Genomic DNA, 16617 nt, shown 5'->3' with positions numbered 1-16617 from the left:
CCACGACTTGTTCGGATCTTTCACTCCAAGCACCCAATGAAGCTAGGAAAGTGTCCAGTGCCACTCCTAGAAGAGGGGGTACTATCACAAATAGGGAGCGGCACCCGTCGCGCTTACCTCTTCGCTGCGCACCAGGTCTCCGGCGCGGTCTCCCTGCACTGGGCTTCGGGTCCCGGCGTGCGGTCAGCGTGGCCGCCAGCATCTCTCAGCTCCATGGGCGCCGCCATTGTGCCCAGCATCCACGTGTACACAATGGGCGGGTAATTCAAAAGGAGGCGCCAGGCAAAGCTCCTGAGTATCGTCGCTGTTAGCTACCCCAGGCTCATGCTGCCTTTTGTGGAGATCTGGGTGGTCATTCCGAGTTGTTCGCTCATTGCCGATTTTTGCTATGCTGCGATTTGTTGCTAAATGCGCATGGTACGCAGAGCGTATGCGCTAAGTTATTTTACACAAAACTTAGAAGATTTGCTGGTGTTCATGCGGCGCTTTTCAGTCGCACTGCTGATCGGTGAATGATTGACAGGAAAGGGGCGTTTCTGGGTGGTAACTGAGCGTTTTCTGGGAGTGTGCTAAAAAACGCAGGCGTGTCAGGGAAAAACGCGGGAGTGTCTGGAGAAACGGGGGAGTGGCTGGACGAACGCCGGGCGTGTTTGTGACATCAAACCAGGAACTAAACTGACCAAGCTGATCGCAATCTAGGAGTAGGTCTGGAGCTACTCAGAAACTGCAAGAAAATATTTAGTAGCAGTTCTGCTAATCTTTCATTCGCTATTCTGCTAAGCTAAGATACACTCCCAGAGGGCGGCGGCCTAGCGTTTGCAATGCTGCTAAAAGCAGCTAGCGAGCGAACAACTCGGAATGACGGCCCTGGTTCCCAGCATTACAAGTGTGTTTCCAGCTCTCACTGAGCTCCAGCGTTCCCAGCATTACAAGTGTGTTTCCAGCTCTCGCTGAGCTCCAGCGATCCCAGCATTACAAGTGTGTTTCCAGCTCTCACTGAGCTCCAGCGATCCCAGCATTACAAGTGTGTTTCCAGCTCTCACTGAGCTCCAGCGTTCCCAGCATTACAAGTGTGTTTCCAGCTCTCGCTGAGCTCCAGCGATCCCAGCATTACAAGTGTGTTTCCAGCTCTCACTGAGTTCCAGCGTTCCCAGCATCTCCAAGTGTGTTCTTCTTCAGCATCGTTCACAAGTCGTCACTCATTCAGTGTTCTACAGCATCGTTCACAAGACATCACTCATTCAGTGTTCTTCAGCATCGTTCACAAGGCATCACTCATTCTGTGTTCTTCATCATCGTTCACATTTCTTCGTACAGCGTTCTTCAGCATCGTTCTTAAGTCATCATTCATTTCTTCATTCAGTGTTCTTTGACATCGTTCTCAAGCATTGGTTACTTATAAAGCTGCATGAGGAAGACCTACATCCGGCCGTCTCTGTTTCGACCCAGCTACGGTTCTTCTTCCCGACCATCAGAAGAATCCCTGAGTACCCAACTCTCTCATCCCAGGTCTGTGACAGCTGTTATGTTCACCGCCTGTCTTTATGTTCATGGCACTACAGCAACTTTGTGGCGCCTTAGAAATAAATAATAATAATAATAATAATAAATTATTATTATTATTACTATTATTATTATTATAAAAACACATCCATATAAAGCCAAGGAACAATTTGGACACAGACTACGACCTCCTTCTTTGCCTAGCCAGTGCCCCTGGGGCTGCTCCATACACCTGATTTTTCTGGGGCTCCTCCAGTTCTGTGATACAGAGCAGGCAAATCAGTTTCATTTGCCACTTTATAACAATGGAGAGTGCACGGGGTAGGGGGTTGGGGGGTGGAGCGATTGTTAGTAAATGTGTCAAGTGGGTGGTAGTGCAGACCTATGGGGTCAATTCAATTAGGGGCAAACAGTTCTCCTTGTGAGCCTGCACGTGCATATGTGGCACACTTATGTTAGCCCTAGACTCACTGATTTTTGTTTGCAGCCCCATGGGGCTACTTACAAAAATCCACTAGTCCGGAGTGAGATGGGAATGACATGAGTTGCCATTGCAGGAATGTAAACACTGATTCAACTGCACTTTGCTCCACTAGCACCTACTTGAATTGAACCCTATATTTATATATTTCCTAACTGTCATGTCACACGCTGTGTTATCCCATTAATCCATTTTTAAATACGGAACTACATAAATAAAAGTTGATAGGTTTACTTTAACCTAATTATATGTACCTTCCACTCTGTCTGCTTTCTTTCATATTTCACAACCCTCCCTTAATCTTACATACTCTGTCCCGCTATGACAATCCACCCACATCTGAGTTTTAAGTACATATTATATATATATATATATATATACATATATACATATATAAAATTATTATTTTTATTTTTTTAGATTGACTCATCTAACTCCAAGGGAGGTGCCGGTTTGTTAATGCATATAGGCTTGTTTAATAGCCAGCCTTTTTTTTTAACTATTCTGTGTGTATGTTTATATTGTATTTAAGCAAAATATTTTTAAAACTATGGTCACTATTGATGAGCCCCCTATTTTTGTTTTTATTTCTGTTTTAATATTTTAAATTGTTTACATTTTTGGTCATACTTTCGCACCATTTGTCATTGATGTGGGCCAAGAATTTGTTCTCTTTTTTGTTAAATGTACTTATTCAAATACAAGGCAATTTGTGTCTCGCCTTCATTCTAATGAAGACGTAAATATCTATCTGTCAATCTGTCTGTCTATCTAGTCTATTCTATTTTTTGTCATACACATATGTCCTGTGAAACCAATACCTGGGGAGGGAGGGTGTTAAATGTTATCCTACTTAGTAACTGAAGTTAGGAGTCTGCAATCCAACCGCAAAAAAATTAGAAAAAGAGCCTATCCTGGCCATGCACCCGCATTTTCTGCGGGGGGGGGGGGGGCGCAGAAAATGCAACACTCCGTTTCCAGGGAGAAGACAGTGGCCCTCATTCCGAGTTGCTCGATAGCTAGCTGCTTTTAGCAGCATTGCACACGCAAGGCCGCCGCCCTCTGGGAGTGTATCCAGTGCCAGATTAAGGTACACATGGGCCTGGAGCTAAAATTTATGAAGGGCCTATTGTATGCCGCTGCAGGGTGTGTTACCAATTCTGTGGGTTTGTGTAGTCTATACAGTGGGTGTGGCCTGCATCATGTGTTACTGCTGTTGGTAACTGTATTGCTTACACCATCTATAGATGCCAAAAGCCTTTCCAGCCTTTTTGGGTCTCTGCCAGTCAGAACACAATGTGCATTGCTTTTTAGACTACCACTTTCTATAGATCTACTAACTGTATTCACCATCTATCTGGTATACTGGGAGAGAGTAGCCACCTACTGATACAAGGGAGTATGGAATAAATTCAGAGTTGTATGCAAACCCGGCATACAACTCCCAATTGTTGTGGGTCTGCACATGTGCGAGTCCTGCAATATCGCTCACTTCAGCTTACTCAGACTAGCTGCTGCTACTGCTGCCTCCATCGCTAACATCGCAACTGGTGGTCGTGTTGGTGATCCGAAGCACGCTGTTTTCGGATCTGCTAAACTGTCAGGAAGCATCTGCTTCCTAGAGACGCCTCCTGCAGCATCTGCAATAGCATAGTACTGTAGCTGTACGGTATTGCACAGTCGCTTCCCTGTGGCCCTGTACCTCACTCCCTCCTTCCATTTTTTGCCACTGTATCTCACTCCTTCCTTCTCTGGCCCCTATACCTCATTCCCTCCTTCCCTCTCTCACCTCTGCAGTGCATCTCACTCCCTTCCTCCTTCTCACCCCTGCACCTCACTCCTTCCTTCATTCTCATACCCCTGACCCTCACTGCCTCCTCATACCCGTGCACCTCACTACCTCATACCCCTGCACCTCACTACCTCATACCTCTGCACCTCATAGCTCTGCACCTCACTCACTCCTCATACCTCTGCACCTCACAACCTCATAACCCTGCACCTCACACCCCTGCACCTCGCTACCTCATAAACCTGCACCTCACTACCTCATACCTCTGAACCTCACTCCCTCATACCCCTGCACCTCACTCCCTCCTCATACCCCTGCACCACACTACCTCATACCTCTGCACCTCACTCCCTCCTCATACCCCTGCACCTCACTCCCTCCTCATACCTCTGCACCTCACAACCCTGCACCTCACACCCCTGCACCTCACTACCTCATACCCCTGCACCTCACTCCCTCCTCATACCCCTGCACCTCACTACCTCATACCTCTGCACTTCACTACCTCAGTGTGTATCTACCCAGCGTACCTTTCCCTAGCATGTAGAGAAGAGAGGAGATGGGGGTTGCACTGCTGCTGAACTACTGCATCCAGCACACAGTCAGTGCCCTAGTGAGGTGGGTGCGATAGGGATGCGGCTGGGAGCAGGTGCTGCTGGTGGACACCGGCAGTGATGGATGAACGTGATCCAGCACAAACAGCGAGTGCGCAGAATGCTGGCTCTACAACTATGCACAGAGCGTGTGACCATGCTGTTCCGCCGATGTGCCTGCTCCCACCTCCTGTTCTTTGAGCCGCCGCCTCCTCCTCCCGTTCCTAGAGCCACTTAACTGGGAGCCCAGGCAGGTAAGCGGCAAGTGGAGTGTGGGTTGGCGGCGCTTACAGCGCCCTCTTGAGTCAGCCCTCCATCTCCATGCAGCAATACTGATAATGAAGGGGGTGTTATGCGTAGGCAGCAGAAGTCAGTGCAGAAATGTGCACTGAGCGGCTATTCCAGCACTAGTGTATGTGATTCCAGGAGGGTGTATAAAGGAGGACTGGAGGGGTTGGAAGGGGTGCCGGACCTCGGATGGCTTCTGGCGCTGGTTGTACAGGAAACATTTTTTTTTTCCTGTACACGCTGCCAGCCTCCAACGGATCTCTCTGAGCCTATTTTCATTGGGGGGCCTGGAGCTGCAGCTCCATCCGCCCCATTGTTAATCCGGCCCTGAGTGTATCTTAGCATAGCAGAATAGCGAACTAAAGATTAGCAGAATTGCGAATAAATAATTCTTAGCAGTTTCTGAGTAGCTCGAGACTTACTCCTACACTGCGATCAGCTCAGCCCATATCGTTCCTGGTTTGATGTCACAAACGCGCCCTGCGTTCGGCCAGCCACTCCCCCATTTCTCCAGACACTCCCGCGTTTTATCCTGGCACGCCTGCGTTTTTCCGCACACTCCCATAAAACGCTTAGTTTCCACCCAGAAACACCCACTTCCTGTCAATCACACTACAATCACTTCAACGATGAAAATTCTTCGTTCGGACGTGAGTAAATCTACTAAGTTTTGTGCTAAAATATTTAGCGCATGCGCGCTGCGTACCATGCGCATGCACATTGTTGCCTTAATCGCTCCGTTGCGTAAATCGGCAATGAGCGAACAACACGGAATGACCCCCAGTGTGTTGCGGGGATGGAGGAGGCCAAATGGGGGGGGGGGGCGGTGCAGTGTGAACTGGGGCATGGCGGGGTCGTGATCGCAGAAAGGCTGCATGGCGTCACACATAGCTGCCACGATCGGAAACATGGCGGCTGGTCTCCTGTGGGCACAGCTAAGCTGCACCGTCAGCAGGCATCCTTCATTTCTGCTAACTATCAGAAATTGCGATGCGATCACAATTTCTGCTTGTTAAAGGGAGGAGGCAACGCTCAGCATGCTGGACGGCCTTGCCTTGCGATGGGCGGTCCCCAGCATGCCAACAGAAGGATTTTACTGAATTGGCCCCCATGTCAGTAAGTTATTATGTTATTTGTACAGAGGTGTAATGAGACAGTGTGTATTGTACTATACTGCCTTAAACCCTTGGTTCTAATTTCATTCCTGAAAATTGTTTTCCGCATGTAAATTTATTTGAAAAGACAAAGTCAAGAGCCAAGAAATTACAGCTACATGTACAGCAAAACACCAATCCATGATCTCATTCACTTGTTATATCAATACTTTCCCTATACTGCTCCTGTGTGTGGTGACTGCTGCATTGACTGAGTAACTGTTAACAGCCTATAGTATTAGCTGAACAGAAAGCAAATAACAAAAGGGGGGAGGGGGGGAATCACAAATCAAATATCTGTCACGTCGCTCTACTTTCATGCCAGAGAGATGCTTCATTCATCAATGTCAAACAATTATTCTCCAGTTTTCCTGTGTTTGTTCACCACTTGGTGGCACTGTCCTGTTTCTGTCTTTGGGAGGTATACTGTGTTATTTCACCTTGACTGAGCAAACTGCACATCGCACACACAAGCATGAGAATACAACTGACATACATTATTAATTTATTACCATATGTATTACTGAATATTTACAGAGAAAGTGATGTTAGTTACTACCCATATATTGCCAAAGTTTCCTGTGATCTTGCAGCCCTGTGTCAGACTGCTGTAAATTGCAACCCTGGACTTTCCCTAACAAGTTAATTTTAAGACTCCCATTTCCAGATCGCTCAGTTTCAAAGGAAGGGTCTTTATTGTGGGAAAAGTAGCTTTAATTTGGCCAATTTTGACAGCTTCCCATTGGCAACCTCAGCAAAAGATTTCTCAAAATATAACACTATATAGTCTTTTACCACTGAGCGAGAAGCTGTGAGTGAGCCTTTACCTGCCTGCAAATAAGGTTGATGTTTGTGTTTGTTTTAGTGTCACTTGCAGGACAAGCTGGTAGTTATGGGTCTGATATCTTCAAACTACACATGCGCCACAGACAGCATTCGCATACTGCGTATTCGATGGATGGAGATTGAAAGTGCGGGCATTGTCGATCGTCCGTTGTCAGACCTTTGTGTGAATTGGGTGTTTCTTGGCCCGATTCAGACCTGATTGTAGATGTGCGTAAAAACGCACATCTATGATCAAAAACTCTGACATGCGGGGAAACGCTCCGCATGCCGGCCTTACTCCCCCCCCCCCCACACACACACACACATGTGCGAAAGCATCACACAGCTTTCGCACATGGCAAGTAGCTCCCTGCATACGCAGCCTAGCTGCAGAGGCAGGCAGCTACCCGCCGTGTTTTTGGTCACAGCGGAGGCGTGTGATGCCAGGCAACCACCATGACCCGCCCCAACAATGGTCCAGAAACGCATGCGTTGTCCGGACCATGCCCCCCCAATGCCGTTCGAACTCCGCCGGCACCCCCCCCTCCCGCCACGCGACCGCCTCTGCCTGTCAATCAGTCAGAGGTGATCGCACCAGTGCGACCGCTGGGCGTGCGCACAACACATAGGGCTTCAGCCTGCGATCGCTGCTGTTGTAGTGACCAGTTCTGAATTAGGCCCTCTATGCGCCCATGAGGATGTATGGAACAGATTTGTCTAGTGGGAGTATAATGGCTGTGTAGGTCAACTCCAAAGCTCATTTCGAGCATGCAAATAGAGATGTAACCCCTATTTCTGATGGACCTTTTGCACCAAGCATGTGGTGGGGGTAAGTCACGATAAAAGCGATGGCTGCAGACAGCAAAACAATGGGCAGCGTGGCCTTCTGCATGCAGGCGGATGGATAATCTGCATACTGTAGATGGCGTATACTCGCATTAGCATAAGCTAGTCAACAAGCTGCAGCGGCTGAACAAAGAGGCAGTAGCATATGTGTCCGACTCACAATCAGGCCCCGTGTAGCCTATAATAGGTGATACATTGGCACAGACATTTCCTAACATCCTATTATCTCTTCCACTGCTAACTTACCTAGAGCCAGCTTACCATGCTACATTAACTGGGCTTTACTTCAGACTTGACTGGTCCAACTTTTAGTGGTATGTATTTTTCGCATGAATCCGATCATTGAGAACCGTGATTTCTAAGGGTAATACTTTTATACTGACATTTGCTTCAGTATTCAGAATTCTGGTCCGGCCAGTGTTAAAAAAAAAATATCAGTATGTTCAGATACCCCATGTTACCCATAGAGATCTATGATCCGAATTATGCAGCTTGTGTTTGCCATACATTGCGTGCAGCTGAAGGGTGACTCCAGCCAGCGGAGGGCAACCGGTAGGTACGTACCCAGGTCTTTGTATGTGAGATTCAGGGTCTTGGCGCCTCCCTAGAGCACGGGAGAGAGAAGTCTAGGGTGTATTTTTCGCCATCGGGTCCAGCCGCCAGTGTGGGATATAGGGGTGGGTGGGTGGTGGTGGTGGGGGTGCTAGGAAGAAGTAAAACACATACAGGTTGATAAAATGTATGCTATAGTACAACTGACCCCCTGAGCTGCCTTGTTCAGCAATGACTGGTTACATCTGATGCCTGATCAGCAACAATCAGCAGTCCACCCTGCACCTAGTAATGCAGCTGGCAGGTTTTACATAATTAATATCCACCTGCTATAATCACCCCTACAACACAAAATCTAGTTTAATGCATTCCCTAATCTGTAATCATGAATTTTATAGTAACTGAAATAAAGCAATTTAATAATAATTACATTTACTGTACCTTCAGCAGCATCGCGTTCATTAACCTTGCAGGGATAGCATGGAAAAAGCAGGTGAGGTTGTCATGAAAATGAAGATACAAAAAAGAGCATCTGCCTGTATAATTTTCCTATTATGTCATTATAGGTGTCTTATTAAGGATTTTGAAAAGAGGCCATCAGTCATCCATCTGCTGGAGCATCCATTCATCAGACAGGCGCATGGTAAAGACATGGCCTTGCAGAAACAGCTGTCCAGACTCATCTGCACTCAACAGCAATCCGGCTCCATATCAAAAACTAGGTACAACTCCCTTTCCTGTTGCTGCCTAGGAAGATCACAGAACATGGAATTCACTGTGCTGTTGTATAATGCATCTATTTCTATACCAACTAGAAATATCCCTTGCTTAGCAAACATAGGCCAAGATTTATCAAGCATCGGAGAGTGATAAATTGCACGGTGCTAAAAATACTAGCCAATCAGCTCCTAACTGCCATCTTACAGGCTGTGATTGAAAAATGAAAGTTAGTAGCTGATTGGTTGGTACTTTATCACCAAGCAATTTATCACTTTCCAAGGCTTAATAGATCTGGGCCATAATCTGACACTGTTTACAGATTTAAAAGGAGTGCCATTACTGGAAAATGCATGGATGTTATAATTACTGAAAGTTTGCAGCAAAGCAATAGTAGCAAACACAAGAAAATGCTAGCGTAAACATAATTTATTTATTAACATTGATTTCAATGATGCCAGCATATTCCATTGTGCTGTAGATTAATATAAAGACGGGGAATAGAGTTGTAGGAAGACCCAGAATGATGTTTGAGGAGATTCGGCTAAACTTTCTTATAATCTGCAAATTGTGATTGGCGTTGATTTGCTTGCATTTGTTGGCTCTCCTCTCTGGTTTGCTATATCCACTTAGAGGGGGTAATTCAGACCTGATCGCTAGGCTGCGTTTTCGCACAGCGGGCGATCAGGTCTAAACTGCGCATGCGTATGCACTGCAATGCACAGGTGCGTCGCATGGGTACAAAGCGGATCGCCGCTCAGCTATGGGTTTGTGCAAAGAATCCATTTGCACGTGCGAATGCAAGGAGATTGACAGGAAGAAGGCGTTTGTGGGTGTCAACTGATTGTTTTTTGGGAGTGGTTGGAAAAACGCAGGCGTGTCCAAGCGTTTGCAGGGAGGGTTCCTGACGTCAATTCTGGCCCCGGGCAGTGTAATGTGATCACAGCGGCTGAGTAAGTACTGGGCTGTGCAGAGACTGCACAAAATCTGTTTGTACAGCTCTGCTACACATGCGATCACACACTTGCACAGCTAAAATACACTCCCCCTGTAGGCAGCGACTTTCTGATCGCAGCAGAGCATAAAATGCCTGCTAGCGATCAAGTCTGAATTACCCCCACTGTCCGCTATCTACAGGCTCTGAGAGAGCACATAACAACACAGCACGGGGATGCCAAGAATGAAGGTGCTTAAAGTAAAAACGTAGGGGTTTAAATAATGTTACCATATAACTTGGGTATATCTGAAATATTATAGTTCTCACAAGCCATCTATTCCTAACATGATGCAGATTTAACAAACTTGAGTTACTATTTCTAAAGCCCTTATTTCTCATACGTCCTAGAGGATGCTGGGGATGACATCAAGACCATGGGGTATAGACGGGATCCGCAGGAGACATGGGCACTCTAAAGACTTTTCATTGGGTGTGAACTGGCTCCTCCCTCTATGCCCCTCCTCCAGACCTCAGTTTTAGAAATGTGCCCAGGCTGACTGGATGCACTCTGAGGAGCTCTACTGAGTTTCTCTGAAAAGACTTATGTTAGGTTTTTTATTTTCAGGGAGATCTGCTGGCATCAGACTCCCTGCTTCGTGGGACTGAGGGGGCAGAAGCAGAACCAACTTCCTCAGCGTTTCATGGCTCTGCTTCTGGCTGACAGGACACCATTAGCTCCTGAAGGGAACTGAACACTAGCCGTGTTTAGATGCTCACTCCCACAGCACGCCATCACCCCCCTCACAAAGCCAGAAGTCGGAAGACAGGTGAGTATGAGAAGAATGATCTTCAATCAAGTAAGTGACGGCTGAGGTGCGGCGCGGCTGGCGGGAGCGTAGCGTGCCATTGCTGTCCACACACACAGGCACTGCAGGGTGCAGGGCGCGGGGGGGGGGGGGGACGCCCTGGGCAGCAAGAAAAAATTCCTCAAACTGGCTAAAAGGAGGCATAAGATGCCCAGGCACAGCCCTACCCCCGCCAGTATAAATATTATGAAAAGTTTCTGAGGTAAAATGGGCGGAGCTTCTTCCTCAGGCAGCCAGCACACTACTCAGCACCATTTTCTCTCTCTCCTCAGGCTACAGAGAACACGCTGGTCCTCTCCTCCACTTCTGACAAGGAAAGGGTGCTATAATGGGGGGGGCACAAAGCGATTGTGGTGCATTTGATAGTGTATATTACTATTTAAAAGCGCTTTTGGGCTGTGGACATACTGTGTTCACAGGCAATACTGGCGCTGGGTTTGTGAACTGGCTGCTCCTATCCTGTGTCCCTCTGACAGATTTTACTGTGGGTCTGTCCTTAAAATAAGTCCCAGTGTGTCTGTGAGTGTGGTGTACACGTGTGAGGCATGTCTGAGGCAGAGAGTTCCTCCCCGGAGGAAGCCATTTTAGGGACACAGAGTTGTAATGTGGTTTCGCTACCGGCACACCAAGAGCCTGCATGTGTGAAAGAGCTACGTGACAGTATGCATCTGATTAACCGTAGATTGGATAAGTCTGAATCTAAGGCTGCATGCTGGAGAAAATCTGTGGAAGATGTGATTTTTCAGGATGTTGTTATTCCTTATGCTTGCGGCCCCTCTGGGTCACATAAGAGACCATTTGCAAATGTTGTAAACACGGATACCGACACGGATTCTGATTCTTGTGTCGACAATAGTGAATCTAGAGAGATAGATCATAAATTGGCAAAAAGTATACAATATATGATTGTGACTATAAGGGACGTGTTGGAGGTTACAGAAAGCACTCCTGTACCTCAGGAGAAAGCTTATTTATGTAAGGAAAAGAAATCCAAAGTCACGTTCCCTCCTTCACACAAACTAAATGCTCTGTTTGAAGGGATGTGGGTGAATCCTGATAAAAAAAATTGTATTCCCAAAAGGATTCACATAGCTTAACCTTTCCCGGTTGAAGACAGGAAAAAATGGGAGTCACCCCCTGTGTTAGACAGTGCACTTTCCAGGTTGACAAAGTAGGTAATTCTCCCTGCTCCTGGCACGGCTTCTCTTAAAGAGCCGGCAGACCGCAAAATGGAAACGACATTGAAATCCATTTATGTTACCAATGGTACACTGCTCAGGCCCACTATTGCCTGCGCATGGGTGAGTCGTGCTATTGAAAAATGGTCAGAAAGCGTGTCATCAGAAATTGACACAATTGATAAAGATGAGATACTCCTTAAGTTAGGGAATATCAAGGACGCTGCCGCCTACATGCTGGAAGCAATGAAGGATATTGGACTCTTGCGTTCACAAGCCGCTACCATGGATTCGCCAGTGGAACGCGGATGCAGATTCCAAAAGAAACATGGAGGCTCTCCCATATAAAGGTGAGGCCTTATTTGGCGATGGCCTGGATGCGTTAGTCTCGGCGGCTACCACAGGTAAGCCAACATTTTTGCCCTCTGCGCCTGCACCGGCAAAAAAAAAAAAGACCTATCACCCGCAAATGCAGTCCTTTCGGCCCGATAAATACAAAAAGATGAGAGGTTCCCCCTTCTTTGCCGGAAGGGGAAGGGGAAAGAAGCCCACACCGGCTCCTGGTTCCCAAGAGCAAAAGTCTACCCCTAATTCTGCCAAATCCCCAGCATGATGCTGGAACTCCCTTGCGGGAAACTCTTCAGCCAGGATTGGATTCTGTCTGGCCTGGACCCCTGGGTGTTGCAAATAGTATCCCAGGGATACAAACTAGAGTTTCAAGACGTTCCCCCATGACGATTTTTCAAATCGACTTTGCCAGCTTCTCCGCCAGAGAGAGAAGCAGTAACAGCGGCAATCCAAAAAATGATGTCAAGACCAGGTCATAGTCTTAGTACCGTTGTCACAACAAGGGCGGGGTTTTTATTCAAGCCTTTTGTTGTTCCGAAGCCGGACGGCTCGGTCAGACCGATCCTAAAACTAAAAAAATCTGAATTTCTTCCTGAAAAGGTTCAAGTTCAAGATGGAATCACTTCGGGCGGTGATTGCCAGTCTGGAGGAGGGGGACTACTTGGTGTCGGTGGACATAAAGGATGCTTACCTGCATGTTCCCATTTATCCTCCTCACCAGGCTTATCTGAGATTCGCGATTCAGGATTGCCATTACCAATTCCAGACGTTACCTTTTGGTCTCTCCACGGCGCCGAGGGTATTCACCAAGGTGATGGCGGAGATGATGGTTCTCCTTCGTCAGAATGGAGCCAATATAATCCCTTATCTGGACGACCTCCTGATAAAGGCGAGATCCAGGGAGCAGTTATTACAAAACATATCCCTCTCCCTGTCAATACTCCAACAACACGGGTGGATCATAAGTTACCCAAAGTCACAGTTGGAACCGACGACAAGGTTGTCTTTCCTCGGGATGATTCTGGACACAGAAGTTCAGAGAGTATTTATTCCGTTGGAAAAGGCTCTGGAAATCCAGAAAATGGTAAAACAGATATTGAAACCATCAAGTGTGTCGATCCATCCGTGCATTCGGTTGTTGGGGAAGATGGTGGCGGCCTAGGAGGCCATACAGTTTGGCAGGTTCCTTGTCAGAGTATTCCAGCGGGACCTGTTGGACAAGTGGTCGGGGTCACACCTACACATGCACAGAAAGATAATCCTGTCGTCAAAAACCAGGATTTCGCTCCTGTGGTGGTTGCACAGCTCTCACCTGCTAGAGGGACGCAGGTTCGGCATTCAGGACTGGGTCCTAGTAACCACGGATGCAAGTCTCCGAGGCTGGGGAGCAGTCTCTCAGGGAGAAAACTCCAGGGACGTTGGTCACATCAGGAAGCCTGCCTTCACATAAACGTGCTGGAGCTAAGAGTCATTTACAACGGCCTTCAACAAGCAGTACATCTTCTTCAAGACCGTCCCGTGCAGATCCAGGCGGACAATGTAACAGCAGTCGCATACATAAACAGGCAGGGTGGAACGAAAAGCAGAGCGGCAATGGCAGAGGCAACAAAAATCCTCCACTGGGCAGAAAAACATCTACAAGCTCTGTCGGCAATATTCATTCTGGGAGTAGACAACTGGGAAGCAGACTTCCTCAGCAGACACGATCTCCATCCAGGAGAGTGGGGCCTCCACCAAGAAGTCTTCGCAGAGGTGACAAGTCTTTGGGGAGTTCCTCAAATAGACATGATGGCGACTCGTCTCAACAAGAAGCTTCAGAGATACTGTTCCAGGTCGAGAGACCCTCAAGCAGTAGCAGAGGATGCACTGGTGACCCAGTGGGTGTTTCCGTCAGTGTATGTTTTCCCTCCACTTCCGCTGATCCCAAAAGTACTCAGGATCATAAGAAAGACAAGGGTCCGAGCAATCTTCATTGCCCCAGACTGGCCAAGAAGGGCTTGGTACCCAGATCTTCAGCAGTTACTCATAGGAGATCCTCGGCCTCTTCCTCCTCGGGAGGACCTGCTGCAGCAGGGCCCATGTGTGTACCAAGACTTACCGCGGCTACATTTGACGGCATGGCTGTTGAGCACCGTATCCTAGCCAGGAAGGGTATTCCTAAGGAGGTCATCCTCACCCTTATTCAGGCCAGAAAGGGAGTAACGTCAAAACATTACCACCGTATTTGGAGAAAATATGTGTCTTCATGTGAATCCAAGAAAGCTCCTACGGAAGAGTTTCACTTAGGATGTTTTCTCCATTTTTTGCAGGATGGTGTGGAGACGGGCCTACGACTGGGATCAATCAAGGTCCAAATTTCAGCCTTGTCAGTGTTCTTCCAAAAACAATTGGCCTCTCTACCAGAGGTTCAGACCTTCGTCAGACCATCTGGCTGGCCGCAGTTTCTGTCCTCAGGCTCTGCAGCCTGGTCCCGTGTAGCCCCGCCCCTCAGTGTTATGCAGCTCCACCCCTTTTGACCAGGATATGAAGGACACTGCAGGGAGGTAAGGGCGGGCTTCAAGCTGGACGGCGCCGCTGCCTGTCAAACGGTGTGACAGGCAGAGCAGCCGGCAGCCTACCTGCACTGCATCCCTTTGCTGAGCGGGCAGCGCCGGGCCTGCCCCCACCATACCTGCACTGTAATTCTCTGTAAAATCTACTCATCCTGTCTGCTTCACTAGGAAGCAGGCAGGATGCGGGAGATCTGCCCACTGTTCCATGTGGGAGAGTAGGTAACTATGGGGGGCATTCTGACCTGATCGCTCGCTGCAGTTTATCGCAGTGCAGCGATCAGGTCAGAACTGCGCAAGTGCCGGCTGTCGTTGCCTAGCGATCGCCTCTGCCTGATTTACTGCAGCGTTTGGCCGCCGTTTTGTGGATGCGGGGGGAGGGGGGGGGGGGGCCGCAGCAGCTGTGTGACGTCACACGCAGCCGCTGCGACCCAGGGCAGCGACGAGTAACTCCCGGCCAGCCGCAGAGCTGCACAATTTTGGGTAAATGTAGATAGTTCTGTAAAATGCTGACTTTTGGAAATGGTCCCTTTGATTCATTACATTTTAAATGATGTAATTACTGAGGCTAATCTGATTGCATAGACTGTCACACAGTCATGATGCATGCGTTTTTAGCAGGTGTCCGCAATTGATCATTTTATTTTGTCACCCTAGACAGGACAGTCCCGGAGTGCTGATGAGCATTTATTTTGCCTGCTTCCTCAGTTGACATGGGGGCTGCGTGAAGTTTATTCCCATAATGGCTTGGGCAGAATAGGGTTTTAGGGGGACATGTACTAAGCAGTGATAAAAGAGGAGAAGTGAGCCAGTGGAGAAGTTGCCCATGGCAATCAATCAGCTGCTCTGTATACTGTTATAGTATGCAAATTATAAATGTTACATCAATGCTGATTGGTTGCCATGGGCAACTTCTCCACTGGCTCACTTCTCCACTTTTATCATTGCTCAGTACGTGATCCCCTAATAATTCTGTGCAGCGACGCCTATTCTCTCCCAGATCACTGAAGCCTTTAGTACATACTGTGCTTTCCAACATTTGTGTATGGAGTATTAGGGCAAAATGAGTTACTGTATGCTCAATGCAGTGGAGCATGGCTCATTTTGTTGTTGGTATGAGTAGAAGGGTTGTAGTAAAAGTATAGAGTTGCAGATCTGGCTGCATTGTGTGCTCAGAAATGCGAATAACCGCCTTTATTCAGCGACCCCCCCCCCCCCCATCCATCCACTATTAAAAGTAGCAGTCATCATTATCAGTGCAGGCTTGTGTCCGTCCTATCCTTGGTGCAATGGAACCATCTGCTATCAGACAGGTTTTCACATTTTGCACAACTCTGAATGTTCCGCAATTTCGTCCACACGCCCAGGGAGCAAATAGCCTACATGCGAACGAGTGTGGTTCGTTGGGTCGACGGTAACTAGGTCAACAGTCATAAGGTCGACCACTATTGGTTGACAGTGACTAGGTCGACGCATGAAATAGGTCGACACGGTCATTAGGTCGACATGGATAAGGCCGTAATGGGAAAAGGTCGACGTGAGTTTTTAAAAAAAAAATATGGTTGTCGTTTTCTTCGGAAAGTGACCGGGAACCCCAATTAGTGCACCGTGTCCCCTCGCATGGCTGGATTCGCTCGCCATGCTTTGGGCAAGGTGCCTCGCTCCACAACCGCTGTGCTCAGCACAGGTTACTATTGCCAATCATAGTACACATGGATCGGAAAATATGAAAAAGTTAAAAAAAGTTTTCTTTTTAAACAAAATGCATGTCGAACTTTCATGTGTTGATCGTTGTCACGCCGAACTAGTGACCATGTCGACCTAATGCATGTTGACCATTAGTGGTCGACCTAAGTGTTGTCAACCTGAAGACCGGATACCCATGCAAACTAGAGATGAGCGCCGGAAATTTTTCGGGTTTTGTGTTTTGGTTTTGGGTTCGGTTCCGCGGCCGTGTTTTGGGTTCGACCGCGTTTTGGCAAAACCTC

General features: G+C 47.8%; 1 protein-coding gene across 4 annotated transcripts in view; it reads left to right on the top strand.

Annotated features, from left to right (window-relative positions):
• MYO3B (myosin IIIB) overlaps window positions 1-16617 on the top strand; it is a 625340-nt gene that overhangs the window by 47603 nt on the left and 561120 nt on the right. For 3 of the 4 annotated variants that reach the window (XM_063933501.1, XM_063933502.1, XM_063933503.1), the window contains exon 2: window positions 8601-8756. In XM_063933501.1, coding sequence (XP_063789571.1) covers window positions 8601-8756 — 156 coding nt within the window. Of the gene's footprint in view, window positions 1-1019; window positions 1510-8600; window positions 8757-16617 lie in introns of those variants that run through there. The other variant, XM_063933500.1, reaches the window with a different exon arrangement.

Source organism: Pseudophryne corroboree, chromosome 7 (genome assembly GCF_028390025.1).
Source record: "Pseudophryne corroboree isolate aPseCor3 chromosome 7, aPseCor3.hap2, whole genome shotgun sequence".
Classification (NCBI taxonomy): domain Eukaryota; kingdom Metazoa; phylum Chordata; class Amphibia; order Anura; family Myobatrachidae; genus Pseudophryne; species Pseudophryne corroboree.
Note: the sequence above shows the minus strand (reverse complement) of the source record. Positions and strands in the feature narration are given on the sequence as shown.